The following is a 16,740-nucleotide window of genomic DNA, read 5'->3' as shown; positions in this document are numbered from 1 at the left end:
ACTAGAAAGTGCTTGACTTTGAAAAGAGTCTGGAGATCTAGAGGGCAAGGGAGGCTTTTCAGTTTGACCTTAGGTCAATTTTAAAAACCAGTACACATATATATTAGATTTTTTAAAAAAGTACAATGGACATACAGTGTGCATTAGTGTTCAGCTTGCTGAATTGTCAGACTGGGCATTCCTGTGTAACTAGCACCCAGATGAAGTAACAGAACATTACCAGCACCCCTAGAAACCCCTCAGAATCCCTTCTAATAACCACCTGCCTTCCGCTCTGAGGATAAACCACTACCCTGACTTCTAACGCATATCTAATTTTTGTCTCTTTCGGTAATTAATAAAAATGGAATCATACAGTATGAAGTCTTCTTGTCATTTCTTCTTTTACTCGACATTATGTTTGTGACATTCATATCATCAGGTATAACAGTGGGTCGTTCTCATTGTGGTATAGCGCTGCCTTTCTGAATATACCACAATTTATCCATTCTACTACTGTAAGGCTCTTTTTTTTAAAAAAAAGCTTTATTTATTGGGGCACCTGGGTGGCTCAGGTCATGATCCCAGTGTCCTGGGATCGAGCCCCGCATCAGGCTCCCTGCTCCGCAGGAAGCCTGCTTCTCTCTCTCCCGTTCCCCCTGCTTGTGTTTCCTCTCTTGCTGTGTCTCTCCCTGTCAAATAAATAAATAAAAAAAAAATCTTTAAAAAAAAAATAAAAAAAGCTTTATTTATTCATTTATTTGAGAGAGAGAGAGAGCAAGTAGCAAGTTTACCGGAAAACTATATTCTCTTTTCTAGGATGATTGTAGAGTTGTTTTGGCAAAACAGGAAATTACAAGGTTACTGGAAACATTGCAAAAACAGCAACAGCAGTTTACAGAGGTTGCCGATCACATTCAGTTGGATGCCAGTATTCCTGTCACTTTTACAAAGGTAATGTATAGTACTTCATTTTTAGGTATGGCTTCTGATAAATCATAATTGTTTTACATTCCGTGATAATCGGCTTGAAGAGACAACTAAGAAATTCATAGGTTCTTTTTGAAAAAAAGTTTTATCAGTGGAAAATAGAAAGTGGTGTAATGAATCTCCATGTACCTGTCACCCACTTTAACAATTACAAACTTTATTTCAATCTATCCTTTTCCCCATTCCCCTGTCTACCTGCAGTCTCTCAGGTTATTTTGGAACAAATCCCAGCATATCATTTCATCTATGAAATATTGTTGTGTGTATTTGTAAAAGGTAAGGACTGTTTTAAAAACATAACCTAAAAAATTTAATAATGAATCTCTAATATTAACCATTATCCAGTTAGTTATTCAAATCTCCCAGATGGCTAAGAAATTTTTTTGTTTCTGGAAACAAAATCCAACCAAATAAGGCCTGTACTTGGTTGATATATTTTGGTCTCTTTTAAAGTGAATTGCCCCTAATTTAAAAGGTTCATTTGTTTTCATTTTTTTTCCCTTTTTAGGGTCTGTTTTTTTTAGAACTTAATCTTATTTTATCATTCTGTGAAACATTTACATGGTCCAGAGTCAAATCTACAAAGCAGGGTTCATTTAGAGAAGTCCACCTTCCATCCCTAACCCCTCCACACTTTTCCTCCTTTCTCCATAGAAAACCCATCAAGAATTTTTTCTTAGTTTTATTCATCATTTAAAAAAATATAGAGAAATACATTTATTTATATATTTGTACACTCATCACATTTAAAGGTAGAAAACATTACACACTTCTCCACTGTGTTCTTTTCACATAAGTGTACGTCGTGGAGATTACTCCATAGCAGTATTCAGTGACATTTTCTGTTCTTTTTTTTACAGCTTCAGGGTACTCTATTGTGCAGATATATCACATTTTTGTGTGTGTGTGTGTGCTAAAAAAACATAAAAATCACCATCTTAACCTTTTTTTTTGGAAAGAGAAAGTGAACATTGGGGGAGGGGAGGAGCAGAGGGAGAGAGAAAAATCTCAAGCAGCCTCTATGCTCAGCATGGAGGGAGCCTGATGCAGGGCTTGGTCTCATGACCCTGAGATCATGACCTGAGCTGAAATCAAAGAGTTGGACGCTTAACTGACTAAGCCACCCAGGCACCCTGATCTTAACTATTTTTAATTGTACCGTTCAGTATTGTTAAATATATTCACATTCAGTATACCTCCAGGAATTTTGCATTTTGAAAAACTGAACTTCTGGGGCGCCTGGGTGGCTCAGTCGTTAAGCGTCTGGCTTCGGCTCAGGTCATGATCCCAGGGTCCTGGGATCGAGCCCCGCATCGGGCTCCCTGCTCCACAGGAAGCCTGCTTCTCCCTCTCCCACTCCCCTGCTTGTGTTCCCTCTCTCGCTGTGTCTCTCTCTGTCAAATAAATAAATAAAATCTTAAAAAAAAAAAAAAAAGAAAAACTGAACTTCCATACCATATAAACAATAAGTCCCCTTTCCCCCTCTCTCATCACCTCCTGGTAACTACCATTCTACTTTCTATTTCTTTGAATTTGAGTATTCTAAATACCTCGTATAAGTGGAGCCCATATAGTCAGTATTTGTCTTTTTATGACTGGCTGATCTCAATTAGTATATCCTCAGATTTCACCCATGTTGTGGCATGTGACAGAATTTTCTTTTTTTTTAAGGCTAAAAAATATTGCCTTGTTTGTATATACCACATTTTGTTTATACATTCATCCATTGATGGACATTTGGGTTACTTCCACATCTTGGCTATTATGAATAGTGTAGCTGTGAACATGGATGTACACGTATCTCTCTGAGACCTTGCTTTCATTTCTTTTGGATATATATCCAGAAGTGAGATTACTGGATATGGTAGTTTTATTTTTATTTTTTTGAGGAAATGTTATGTTGTTTTCCATAGTGGTTGTACCATATCGTAATTCCCACCAACAGTGCACAAGGGTTTCAATTTATCCACATTTTCATCAACACATGTTAATTTTTGTTTGTTTGTTTTGGATAGTAGTCATCCTGATAGGTGTGAGGTGATACCTCATTGTGGTTTTGGTTTGCATTTCTTTGAAGATTAATGAAGTTGAGCCTCATTTCATATGCTTATTGGCCAGTTTGTATCTTCTTTGGAGAAATTTTGTACAAGTCCTTTGCCTGTTTTTTAATTGAGTTATTTGATTTTTTATTTCATTGAGCTGTAGGAGTTTTTTATATATTCTGGAAGGGAATCCATTCTTAGATATATGATTTGCAAATACTTTGTCCCATTTTGTAGGTTGCTTCTTCACTTTGTTGATAGTGTCCTTTGATTCACAAAAGATTAAGATTGATATGGTCCCATTTGTCTACTTCTGTGTTTGTCAGCTGTGTTTTTGGAGTGATATAAAAAAAAAATCACTGCCAAATCCATTGTCATGAAGATTTTGCACTATGTTTTCTTCTAAGAGTTTTATAGTTTTGGGTCTCATTTTGGAACTTTTATCCATATATTTAAAATCCAGGGGCACCTGGGTGGCTCAGTCGTTAAGCGTCTGCCTTTGGCTCAGGTCATGACCCAGGGTCCTGGGACCGAGCCCCTGTTCAGTGGGAAGCCTGCTTCTCCCTCTCCCACTCTTGTGTTCACTCTCTTGTTGTCTCTCTGTCAAATAAATAAATAAAATCTTAAAAAAAAAATCCAAATATTTGTAATTGTTATATGTTATTTGTAAATCTACCCTTTTATCAATATATAATGAACTTTTGTCTCTTATAACAGTTTCTGATTTAAAGTTTATTTTGTCTCATTCTAGGATAGCCACCCCTGCTCTTTTTTGAGTATGATTTATATGGAATCTCTTTTTCTTTTCCTTCACTTTCAGCCTTCTTGTGTCCTTAAATATGAAGTGAGTCTCCTATAGACAGCATATTATTAGATCTTGTTTTTTTTAATCCATTTAGTCAAACTGTCTTTTCATTGGGGAATTAAACCCATTTATATTTCAAGTAATTATTAATAGGTAAGGACTTGTTATTACCATTCTGTTTATTGTTTTTTGTATATCTTATAGCTTTTTTGTCTTTCCTTTTGTCTTACTGCCACCTTCTGTGTCTCAGTGATTTTTTATAGTGTCATGGTTTGATTCCCTACTCATTTCCATTTGTGTATATTCTATGGATTTTTGTGTGTTTACCATTGCTATTACAAAGAACATCTTGTTATAACATTGTATTGGAAAGTGATAACAACTTAACTTCTTTTGCATATAAACCCTCTATTCTTTTATAGCTCCACCCCCCATACTTTATGTTATTAATGTCACAAATTACATCTTTGTACATTTATACCTGTTACCATAGGCTTATAGGTTATTTAACGTTTGTTTGTAAATCTAAGGTATTAGATTTATGCAACAAAATTATAATAATACAGGTTGGTATTTGTCCATGGAATCAGAGGAATGAGTAGGAGATGAAATAATTAACAAAGGTACTATAAATAAAAATATAAATGCTAATATATTTTAACTCCGTATCAAAATAAGATTTAAATTTTTAAAAATTACAGGACAATAGAGTTCACATTGGACCAAAAATGGAAATTCGAGTTGTTACGTTAGGATTAGATGGTGCTGGAAAAACTACTATTTTGTTTAAGTTAAAACAGGATGAATTTATGCAGCCTATTCCAACAATTGGTAAGTATAAGTACTGCTTTTTACCTTAATGGATGTTTTATAGACAAACCCTAGCTTACAACTGAGTTCTTGGGGGTCTTATTTTATGCCAGTATGGCATGGTGGTGGGCTCTTTACTGGCTCTAAGACACTGACCTGTCTGAGAAAAAATGCAAGGTTCAGGGCTGTGGGATTGAAATGTGGATGGTGGGATATTAAGAAGTGTTGGTGGGACAGTTGAAGGATTAAAGGATTGGTGAAGGTTAGGGTGAGAGAGTGGTAGTGGTGCAGAGCTGTTAGGTATTTGAGTTTCAGGATCTCAGGATCCTGGTGGAGGTTTAGAGGACTAATAGCTGTTAAAAGTATATATTCCCCATATAGGTTTATTAGGAGTGGAGTTGGTTGGGCAGCAGTAGATATTGCTGTATGAAGATAATTTATATTTTCACAGTTCTAAACAGTGGGTCGCCTGTGTTTGGTGTGTTACTAATTATAAATACAAGTTCAGTATTAAAGTAATTTTTTTTTGCAAAAACAGGTTTCAATGTGGAAACTGTAGAATATAAAAATCTAAAGTTCACTATTTGGGATGTAGGTGGAAAGCACAAATTAAGACCATTGTGGAAACATTACTACCTCAATACCCAAGGTAAGAGTGAAAAATGATATCTTAATTTTTCAGAATTTTAGGATGCCAGTTTTCTGTGGAATTGATTTAACCAGTGAAGCTTATTTTATTAAAAACGTTAAGGTGGAAAGAGTGGGATATGTGCTTTGGTTTATTTCATGAAGAAATCATAATTATAGCTTCAAACCATACTTACCTTTCATATCAGGCAGTTAAGAAGACATACTGCTGCTGCTCTTAACAGTTGAAGTACATTATTACTATTCATATGAGTGTGATATGGGGGTGTAATATGTGTACACCCCAAGTGTAATATGGCAATATCGTGATGAAGGGTAGAATTCTTGGTGTATGTATCTGCTGCTCTCTTCAATTCAGTAAAATATTTATCTCATTATAATCTCTCAGTAGCTCCATAAGTACCTGCAGTGGTTTGCTGTGGCCAAACTGTGTTTTATCACACATTCCACCTAGCATTTATTTATTATTTATATTTAGGCCCCATTCTATGCTTTTGCCTATACCCAACATGAAATTTATGTTCATGCCACATGTTTCGTATATCATCATACTTCCCAACTAGCAGAGAAACTAGATAATTATTTTTACATTAGGATTTTGATACAGTGATTAATAGGGAAAAAAATGGGATTTTGAACATGAGGAATGGTTGAAAAGTTGGGATGTTTAGCTACCATAAGGTAGCTAGAAAGATTTCAAAAGAGAATCAATTCAGTAGATACTTGTGAAGTTTCTGCTGTGTATTTTGAGTACAGTATATGTGGAAAGTGCTGTGCTAGGCACCTAGAGAGAATACTTTGGAGAGATAAAGATGGTGATTTATTTAGATTATTTTTTGGCAAAGGAAGTAGTAATCAAAGAACAAGTAGCATCGCAGGCCACAAAAGAAACCTCAACAAATTAAAAAAGATCAGTGCATCTTTTCTTTACTTTTTTTTTCTTTTAAAAGATTTATTTACTTAGAGAGTGTGAGTTGGGGAGGGGCAGAAGGAGAGGGAGAGGGAAAGAGAAAATCTCAAGCAGACTCCCTGCAGAGCCCCATGTGGGGCTCGACCCCATGACCCTGAGATCATGACCTGAGCTGAAATCAAGAGTCAGACACCTAATCTACTGAGCCATCCAGGAGCCCCTCAATGCATCATTTCTGACCACAGTGCTATGAAACTAGAGTCATCCACAGGAAAAAATATGGAAAGACCACAAATACGTGGGGGTTAAATAACATGCTACTAAACAATGAATGGGTCAATCTGAAAAATCAAAGAAGAAATCAAAAAGTACATGGAAACAAATGAAAATGAAAACACAGTGGTTCAAAACCTTTGGGATGCAGCAAAAGCTGTTCTAAGAGGGAACTTTATACCAATACAGGCCTACCTCAAGAAGCAAGAAAAATCTCAAACAACTTAGCCTCACACCTAAAGGAGCTAGGAAAAGAACAAACAAACACAGCCCAAAAACAGTAGAAGGAAAGAAATAATAAGATTAGAGCAGAAATAAATGATACAGAAACTAAAAAAATATAATAGAACAATGAAATCAGGAGCTGGTTCTTTGGAAAAAAAAAATCAATAAAATTGATAAACCAGACTTATCAAGAAAGAAAGAGAAAGGAACCAAATAAAATCACCAGTGAGAGAAAAGAAGTAACAAAAAACCACATAAATACAAACAGTCATAAGAGAATATTAAGAAAAACTATATGCCAACAAATTGGACAACCTAGAAGAAATGGATAAATTCCTAGAAATGTAAACTACTAAAACTGAAACCAGAAGAAATAGAAAATTTGAACAGTCCGATTACCAGCAAAGCAATTGAATCAGTAATCAAAGAACTCCCAACAAATGGGTGCCTGGGAGGGTCAGTCAGTTAAGTGTCTCCCTTCGGCTCAGGTCATGATCTAGGGGTCCTGGGATCTAGCCCTGCACCAGCTCCCCGCTCAACGGGTAGTCTACTTTTCCTTCTCCCTCTGCCCCTCCCCACTGTTCGTGCTCTCTCTCTCTCTCTCAAATAAATAAAATTTTTTAAAAAAACCCAAAACTCCCAACAAACAAAAGTCCAGGATCAGATGGCTTCACAGGTGAACTCTACCAAACATTTAAAGAAGAGTTAATAGCTATTCTTCTCAACTATTCTAAAAAATAGGAAAGGAAGGAAAATTTCCAAATTCATTCCATGAGGCCAGCATTACCCTGATATCAAAACCAGACAGATACACAAAAAAGAGAACTACAGGCCAATCTCTCTGAACAAAGATACAAAAATCCTCAATAAAATACCAGCAAACCGAATCCAACAATATAAAAAAAATCATTCACCATGACCAAGTAGGATTTATTCCTGGGCTGCAAGTGTGTCTCAGTATTTGCAAATCAACATGATATATCACATCGATAAGAGAAAGGATAAGAACTATATGATCATTTCAATAGATGCAAAAAAAAAAAAAAGCATTTAACAAAGTACAACATCTGTTTATGATAAAAATTCTCAACAAAGTAGGTATAGAGGGACCATACCTCAACATAATAAAAACCATCTATGAAAAACCCACAGCTAACATCATCCTCAATGGGGAAAAACTGAGAGCCTTTCCCCTAAGGTCAGGAACAAGACAAGGATGTCCACTCTCACCACTTTAATTTCAACATAGTCCTGGAAGGGCTAGCCACAGCAATCAGACAAAAAAAGAAAAGGCATCCAAATTGGCAAGGAGAAGTAAAATTTTCACTATTTGCAGATGACATGATACTGTGTGTGTGTGTGTGTGTGTGTGTGTGTAAAGCCTGAAAGACTCCACCAAAAACTGTTAGATAAATGAATTCAGTAAAGTCATAGGATACAAAATCAATTTACAGAATTCTGATGCATTTCTATATACCAATAGTGAAGCAGCTGAAAGAGAAGTTAATAATCCCACTTACAATTGCACCCAAAATAATAAGATACCCTGGTATAAACCTAACCAAAGAGATAAAAGACCTGTACTCTGAAATCTATAAAACACCGATGAAACAAATTTAAGATGATACAAAGAAATGGAAACACATTCCATGCTCATGGATTGAAAGAACAAATATGGGGCGCCTGGGTGGTTCAGATGATTGAGCATCTGCCTTCGGCTCAGGTCATGATCTTCAGGTCCTGGGATCAAGGCTCACGTCGGGCTCTCAGCTCAATGGGGAGTCTGCTTCTGTCTCTCCCCCTGCCTCTCCCCTGTCTGTGCTCTCTCTGTCTCAAATGAATAATAAAAGTCTTAAAAAAGAAACTTTAAAAAAAATGAAAGAACAAATATTGTTAAAATGTCTGTACTACCCAAAGCAGTCTACACATTTAATGCAATTCCTATCAAAATACCAACAGCATTTTTCAACAGAGCTAGAACAAACAATCCTAAAAAGACCATGAATAGCCAAAGGAATCTTGAAAAAGAAAAGCAAAGCTGGAAGCATCACAATTCTGGACTTCTAAGTTAAATTACAAAGCTGTAGTAATCAAAACAGTATGGTACTGGCACAAAAATAGACATACAGATCAATAGAACAGAATGGAAAACCCAGAAATAAACCCACAATTATATGGTCAATTAATCTTTGATAAAGCAGGAAAGAATATCCAATTGGAGAAAGACAGTCTCTTCAACAAATGGTGTTGGGAAAACTGGACAACGACATGCAAAAAAAATGAAACTGGACCACTTTCTTACACAGTACATGAAAATAAATTGAAAATAAATTAAAGACCTAAATGTTAGACCTGCAGCCATAAAAATCCTAGAAAAGAGCACGGGTAATAATTTCTCTGAAATTGGCCTAGCAGCTTTTTTCTAGATAGGTCCCTTGGGGCAAGTGAAACAAAAGGAAAAATGAACTACTGGGACTACATCAAAATAAAAAGCTTCTACACAGTGAAGGAAACAGTCAACAAACCTAAAAGGCAACCTATGGAATGGGAAAAGATACTTGCAAATGATATATCCAATAAAGGGTTAGTATCCAAAATACATAAAGAACTTACACAACTTAAGATCCAAAAACCAGATAATCCAATTAAAAAATGGGCAGAAGACATGAATAGACATTTCTTCAAAGAAGACATCCAGATGGCCAACAGACACATGAAAAGATGCACATCATCACTTACCATCAGGGAAATACAAATCAAAACTGCAGTGAGATATCACCTCACACCAGCCAGAATAAAGTCAACAGCATAAGAAATAACAGGTTTTGGTGAGGATGTGGAGAAAAAGGAGCCCTTTTCCAGTGTTGATGGGAATGCATACTGGTGCAGCCACTCTGGAAAACAGTATGGAGCTTCCTCAGAAAGTTAAGATTAGAACTACCCTATGATCCAGCAGTTGGACTACTAGGTATTTACCCAAAGAATACAGAAACACTAATTCAAAGGGATATATGCATGCTGATGTTTATAGCAGCATTATCTACAATAGCCAAGTTATGGAAACAGCTGGAGTGTCCATTGATTGATGAATGGGTAAAGAAGGTGTGTGTGTGTGTGTGTGTGTGTGTGTATAATGGAATTTACTCAGCCATAAAAAGAATGAAATCTTGCCATTTGCAATAGCATGGATGGAGCTAGAGAGTATAATGTTAAGTGAAATAAGTCAGCGAAAGACAAAGACCATATGGCTTCACTCATGTGTAATTTAAGAAACAAACGAGCAAAGGGGGGAAAAAAGAGAGAAATCCAGAAACAGACTCTTAACTATAGAGAACTGATGGTTACCGTAGGGGAGTTATATGGGGATACAGGTGAAAAAGGTGATGGGGATTAAGGAGTGCACTTGTCAGGATGAGCATCGGGTAATTAAAATAAAAACTTACAAAAAAAAGGAACAAGTAGCATCATTATGGAAGTCATGAGAGGTATATTCTCATTAATTAAGAAAAATACTAACTCATACACACAGCACTTTGTATTTGGTAGAGCAAGTGTTCTAAATCCTGTTACAGATGGGGAAATGAAGAGAGCCAAAAAGTTAGGTGAACTACTTGAGGTCATACTGTTAAGTATTGCTAGATGCTCTTACAGTAGGCAGCATTTCTGTGAAAAACATAGTAGATAGTAGACTAACCATAATAAAATAATGAGAGCATTAAAATATTTGGTCCATTTACTGAAAGTTAACAAATGACTAATTCTTTTTTTTTTTTTTTTTTGGTAGCTGTTGTATTTGTTGTTGATAGCAGTCATAGAGACAGAGTTAGCGAAGCACACAGTGAACTTGCAAAGTTGTTAACGGAAAAAGAACTCCGAGATGCTTTGCTCCTGATTTTTGCTAACAAACAGGTAACACGTTTGTATTTCAGAATACTTATTTAGTAGTTTTGTGCATCCTATGTCATTAGGTAACATAAGGTAATTTCAAAACTGATAATTCAGTAGATACTTATGAAGTTTGTGCTGAGTATTTTAAATACAGTATATATAGAAAGTTCTCTACTTGGTACCTTGGAGTATATAGAAAGAAATAAGGTGGTTGATGCTTACCAGAAACTCTTATTTGTTTGAAAACATGTAAGTGACTGTATATGAGATTGTAATACATAGAAAACTGGTAAGTAATTTCAATTATATTAGCAACGTCTCTTGGAAAATTAGAGTAGTTCTAAAGGTGGCATCTTGTGAAAGATGTGTAAAAAGTGGGATTTGAGTTGAAATTATGATACGAGTTGAAATTATGGATAGGACGTTGAGTCAATATGTGAAAGAAAGAACACTGTAGGCAGAGAAAATAAAAGCATGAATGTTTTAAAGGAGCATCAGCAGATCTATATGTGAGGGGCAAGTAGAGGATGAAGAAAATCTAGAATAACAGATGAGGTCTAGACTGAGAAATTTAGGTTTTATTCTATGACAAAGGAAAACCATCAAAAGGTTTTTGGACTCATATCTGTTTTAAGACTGTAATTTGGGGGTAGGATATAGCATTAATCAGGGGGAAGGGACTAGAGACAGACAGATACAGTAAATTGCTGTAGTAATTCAAGTGAGAGTTAACAAGATCCCGAATTAAAGGAATAGAAGGGTGGAAGTAGATTGAAGAGAGTTTTATGAAGGTAGATTTGTTAGAATTTGTTGTCCGAGTGGGGAGGATAGAGGATAGAGAGAAGCTACGTATTCCTAGATCTTGAGCCTATGCTTCTAGGAGGATGAGAATGCTTTTCAGTGCATTAGAGGGGCTAATATGTCATTAAAAGGAAGGGTAGGATGAAGAATAAAGGATTTCCCTCCTAATAAAAAACCACTGGGGCGCCTGGGTGGCTCAGTTGGTTAAGCGACTGCCTTCAGCTCAGGTCATGATCCTGGAGTCCCGGGATCGAGTCCCGCATTGGGCTCCCTGCTTGGCAGGGAGTCTGCTTCTCCCTCTGCCCCTCCCCCCTCTCATGTGCTCTCTCTCATTCTCTCTCTCTGAAATAAATAAATAAAATCTTTAAAAAAAAAACCACTAAGAGCACAGATACACTTTGCTTTACTTACTGAAAAAGACACAGGTAAGGCAAAGTGAAATATCATTTTCCACTTAAATTGCTAAAGATAAAAATGTTTCATAATCTTCAGACTCACACATACTGTTGGTGTGATTATTAAACAGAGACATTTTCTTGGAGGGCAATTTGACAGTACCATACCTATCAAAATTTTAGATGCATATACCCTTGTACCTCACAATTCTACCTCTAATAATGTATTCTGCATACAAATATCCTAAGTTTATCCTGCAGATAATGTTGCAAATGAATGTAGTTAAAAATGTTACATATGTATATGTATGTGTTTGTAATAGCACATAAACAGAACCTCAATCTAAATATTAAATATACAATGGGTTAAGAAAATTATGTTGCACCTACATCCTGGAATGCAGTTCAGATGTTAAAAATAATGTAGAAGGTCTTCTTGTCCAGATAATGGAAAGATAACTATCTTTAAGATGTATTAAGTAAAAAATAAAAAAAAAAGCTGAAGTATGTTTCTGTTTGTGTTTATTTGCATGAATGTGCATGGAAATTATCTGGACAAATATATAAGAAATAATAACTGGTGGTTGCTTCTAGGAAGTAGGGGTGCTCGGGTATTTGGAGTGGGAGTTTAATAACTGTTCATTATATAAATTCTAGGTATAAGCCATTTTTGTGATACACATGTTAACCTTTTTCTTTTAAGTTGATGCCTTATGACTCAGGCAGTATCTTTCATTCAGGTTGCATCGCCTATATTGATTTCACTGAAGGTGGTTCTTACAGACTATGTTATAAATGATCTTAATCACAACCCTACTTTTCTCCATACTTATTAATCACAAAATAATTACTGAAGGGTGAATCTAGGTTTTAACTTTAGGTTTCTTTTAGAATGGTACCAACAGAATTCTTTATAAATGGTAATTTTGATGGGCTGATTATAAAAAAATTTCTGATATGTATCTATCTTTCAGGATGTTGCTGGAGCTCTGTCAGTAGAAGAAATCACTGAACTTCTCAGTCTGCATAAATTGTGCTGTGGCCGTAGCTGGTATATTCAGGGCTGCGATGCTCGAAGTGGCATGGGACTATATGAGGGGTTAGATTGGCTCTCAAGGCAACTTGTGGCTGCTGGAGTATTGGATGTTGCTTGATTTTAAATGCAGAAGTTATTTAAAGTTTTGTGGTTAAGAGTTATTTTGCACATAATATGTTGTAAGAAATTCTACATCTCAAAGATAGTTTATTTAGGATGTATATTTAAAAGGAATCTTGGTTGGGGAATTCAGTACGATATTGCTTTTTAAAAAATTACTCTAGTAAAATTTAAATATTTGAGCAGATTAAATTGCATTAAATAGGGACTTCTTGAATATACATTTTTTAAAAACATACATTTTTATTAAGTTTTTCACATTATGTGTGACCCATATATTGGCAAAGAAGTAGTCAGAGAAAGGGTAAGGTGAAGGTTTATTCTTTCAATGAAAAAGGAATAACCAACTGAATGCCTAATGGAACCTCTGTGGGAAGCAAGTGAAGCATAGCTGCTTCTTTATTTTGCCCTTTCACTGGATTTTGGCAGTATTTGTAGCAAAACAGCAGTGGCTTAATGAATTAGAATCCAGACTGCATCTTGGAGAAATAGGATTAATTTACTTCTTTGTTCAGTATAACAGAATAACTTTAATGCTAAGAACTATAAGCTACAGAAAATATTTTATAATGTTTTATTGAAACTTTCTCTAAGCCCTTTTGTATAAAACCCAGTGAGTCAGATGAAATGTTATCTAATTAGGTATGACTGTCAGATTAGTATTAAACTGAAGAACAATTAATAATAAAACTGTGAAAGTCATTTATGTTGTAGTTAATCTTCACTTACGAAAGACCCATTTCCAGGGTTGAACCTGTATGTATTATCTCCTAGGTCACAGCTCTGAATTGGTCCTTCTACTTTCAACATGTTTAAAGTAGTTAGAGTTTCTTTTTAAAATATAACTGCATCCTTAGTGGGAACGATTATAGGTAAAATGTAGTAAGTTACACATAGAACCAGGGTCGGCTTACATAAAAGTAGGAAACTACATTTACCTTAAGAAAAGTCATTTAAGCAGTGGAGAATCAGTTACTTTAAATGCTTTCCCAAAAATATAAGTACATTTATCTTGACAATAAGACATTATTAAGGCTCTTCATGGTAAGGCCTTGAGAAGGAAGGAAAAGAAATGTTCAGAAAGTTTACATCACATTTATTATGCAGTGTTGTAAAAGTTTAAAAATTTTGTGCTTTTTACTGTTTTTCATTTTTTAAGGATACTCACGTATGGCAGTACAATTTATATTTAAACATAGCTAGATTGGGTTTTGTTTTTTTTTTAATATGCTCTTCACCCTTTAGGATGAAGCTGAATAATCCTAAGTCTTATTAGTTGAACTGCTAGGAGATGTCCCTCTTAGGTGGCACTGTTTTGGTTCTTTTGTTTGTACTTTTGTTTGTTTAAAATAAACAGCAAAACTTTTAGAAAACAAAGCATTAAAAAGAAGCCCATCAGTGTTATGGGCAGTATGTAAATAAGTAAATAGTTCATCCTTTATTTCTCAAGTAAAAGTCATGCTGTTACAAGTGTAATTTGTGCATATAAGTAACACTTATGAATTAAATTATTTAATAATTACAATAACTGTGAAAAATAAAAAACATGTTAACATTTGCTTGTGAGCCCTTGACCTGTTTTCTCTACTAGGTAATTGGAAAAAAAAAAAAAGTCTAACACTAACATGTAAACTTGTTTTCCTTGTAAATTATTAAGTTCATTTCACCAATTTTGCTAAACTTTGTAATTCACATTCTTAGCATATTACTAAACACAATGTAAAAATTGTGCTTAGACCTGATTATAATGTACATAATAGTGTTTGTGTGTGGCTTCTTTTTTTAAGGAATATTTTTCTCAGGCTCTTATTACTATTTGTGGTTGTATTCTTTCACTAATCATTAGTTAAGATTTTGCTAGTTCCCTCTGGGAAATGTCAAATTTAATAATGAGAGAGATGTTTTAAATCCAGTCTATTAGGATTTGCCTCCTAGCTCTGAATTTCTGTATTTAGCCTAAATATACTGTATGGTTTATGTAAAGCAGGTTTTACAAGTGTGTAGCCCTGGTCTGTAATTCTGGAATGCTTTATCATCACCAGAAGCCATTATTTGCATTACACATAGACAGCAATAAAATATTAAAATCATTTTAAAGAAGTCCTATCATTATTCTAAAAATTCTGTTTCGTGTACCATCTACTAGTGTAACTAGTAACCAATTAAGAAAGTTGTATTTGTGCTGTGGTTAAGAGAAAGAAAACAAAATGGGGTAGGGGATGACTTGCATGTCAAATTTGAGTTGTAGTTTATTAAAGATTTAGAAATAACTTATTCTGTATAAGCTGCACTTAAATGAGTATTATAGCTAATGTTTTGATAGAACTAAAATTTTTCATTAAAGTGAAACTCGTTTTTTAAATTTTAAGTACTATTTTTGAAAATGTCTGAGAAAACTTAGGTGTAGCCTATAACTATTATTGCTAAAAGAAAGACATTTTCTATAGTATTGAGATACCTTTGAATTTGCAAAGTAGTAATAGGGAAGAAGACAGTTGTACTTTGCCTAAAAAAATAATGAAGAGGATGAATGAGTAAGTATCAGATGGTATCCTGCTAATAATTTAAAACATGCTTTAAAAAAAAAGGACATCTGGCAATGTATGCTTTTAAGTCTACTGATTATGTTAAATTTATGACACGAAATGGAAAAATTCGTTCATCAAATAGGATTTTTCACTCAAGCAAAAGAACTGTTTGGCAAAATGGGGCATCACCACCACTTGGTGGCAGTATTATCAAAAATTTAGGATTAAGTTTTCAGGAATGAGTAAATTGCTAGGGAGATGTCTAGACACCTAAAATAGGAAGAAAAGGTAAACGTCACAGTGAAAAGTCATTTTATGTCCAACATGTCCAAGTTCTACCTTATAAAAGGAGGACGTGATATTAAAGTAGCACAACTTGGCACATTCTTCCATCTCACAGGTTTGTGGTACAAAATGGATAAAGGAAGTAATCCTGCTTATCAATAGAAGGAAAAGTGTAAGTTTAAATTTAAACATAAGAATGTGGATTCCCTAAATAGGTCTGTTGAACGTGTTCCTCCTTTAACTTCTTGTTCTCCTTTAACTTCAAGAGTGTCTGGAAACTAGAAGCCATGGTTCTTAATAGTTATGAAGTCAGGAGGGAAAGTGAAGAAATGAAATCAACAGAAGACTTTGAACTCATACTGTTTTACTGCTCAAATTACTACTAATTGCTCCATTATTAGCTACTAAAGGTTTTACTTAATATATAGTTTCTTGATGGTATATTTAGTAAGGTAAGAAAAGATACTATAACTTGAGGACAGAAAATTTGACTTTAGCTACATGAGGAAAATAATGTGAAAACAATAAATGAACCTGTATATAAAACTAAGGACTAAAGTATTAATTTATCCTCATTCTTATATTTAAACACTAGGTGTAATACTCATTTAAATGTGACTTACCTGCAACTCAGAATAAGTTATTTCTAAATCTTTAATAAACTACAACTTCCTATTCCTGAAATTTTACTTACCACTACTTAACTATTTTTAACAATGATTAAAAGGCAAAACTATTTGGCATGAAACACAAACCTAAGAAAAGAAAGGAAGTGGTATATTACTATCAGATCCTGGTACCCTTTCTTAGTGGATCTAAAGAAACGTGGGCAGATTAGGTGGCATGTTTTTAGAAAGCTAAGGAACCTATGCATACAATTCTCATTATTTAATCTGGTTTTGAGTCTCATGACAAATTACATATAAGGGGTGCTGTTTGCCCAAATTTAATCCATCTCAGTTTATCACCTCCTAGGATGAGAAATGCTGCAAGAAAAATCAAAGG

The 16,740-nt window shown here is 34.7% G+C and overlaps 1 protein-coding gene across 4 annotated transcripts in view; it reads left to right on the top strand.

Moving 5' to 3' along the window:
- The window catches only part of TRIM23 (tripartite motif containing 23), a 33,074-nt gene extending 18,055 nt beyond the window's left edge, over positions 1 to 15,019 (top strand). For all 4 annotated transcript variants that reach the window (XM_035014527.1, XM_035014526.1, XM_035014525.1 and 1 more), the window contains 5 exons: positions 799 to 933; positions 4,518 to 4,647; positions 5,165 to 5,275; positions 10,467 to 10,591; positions 12,741 to 15,019. In XM_035014527.1, the coding sequence (XP_034870418.1) occupies positions 799 to 933; positions 4,518 to 4,647; positions 5,165 to 5,275; positions 10,467 to 10,591; positions 12,741 to 12,920 (681 nt within the window). In that variant the 3' untranslated portion in view covers positions 12,921 to 15,019. The remainder of the gene's footprint in view (positions 1 to 798; positions 934 to 4,517; positions 4,648 to 5,164; positions 5,276 to 10,466; positions 10,592 to 12,740) is intronic.
- Positions 15,020 to 16,740: the final 1,721 nt, after the last annotated feature.

The sequence above is a fragment of the Mirounga leonina genome, unplaced genomic scaffold (assembly GCF_011800145.1).
Source record: "Mirounga leonina isolate KUSES-001 unplaced genomic scaffold, KU_Mleo_1.0 Mir_168, whole genome shotgun sequence".
Classification (NCBI taxonomy): Eukaryota; Metazoa; Chordata; class Mammalia; order Carnivora; family Phocidae; genus Mirounga; species Mirounga leonina.
Note: the sequence above shows the minus strand (reverse complement) of the source record. Positions and strands in the feature narration are given on the sequence as shown.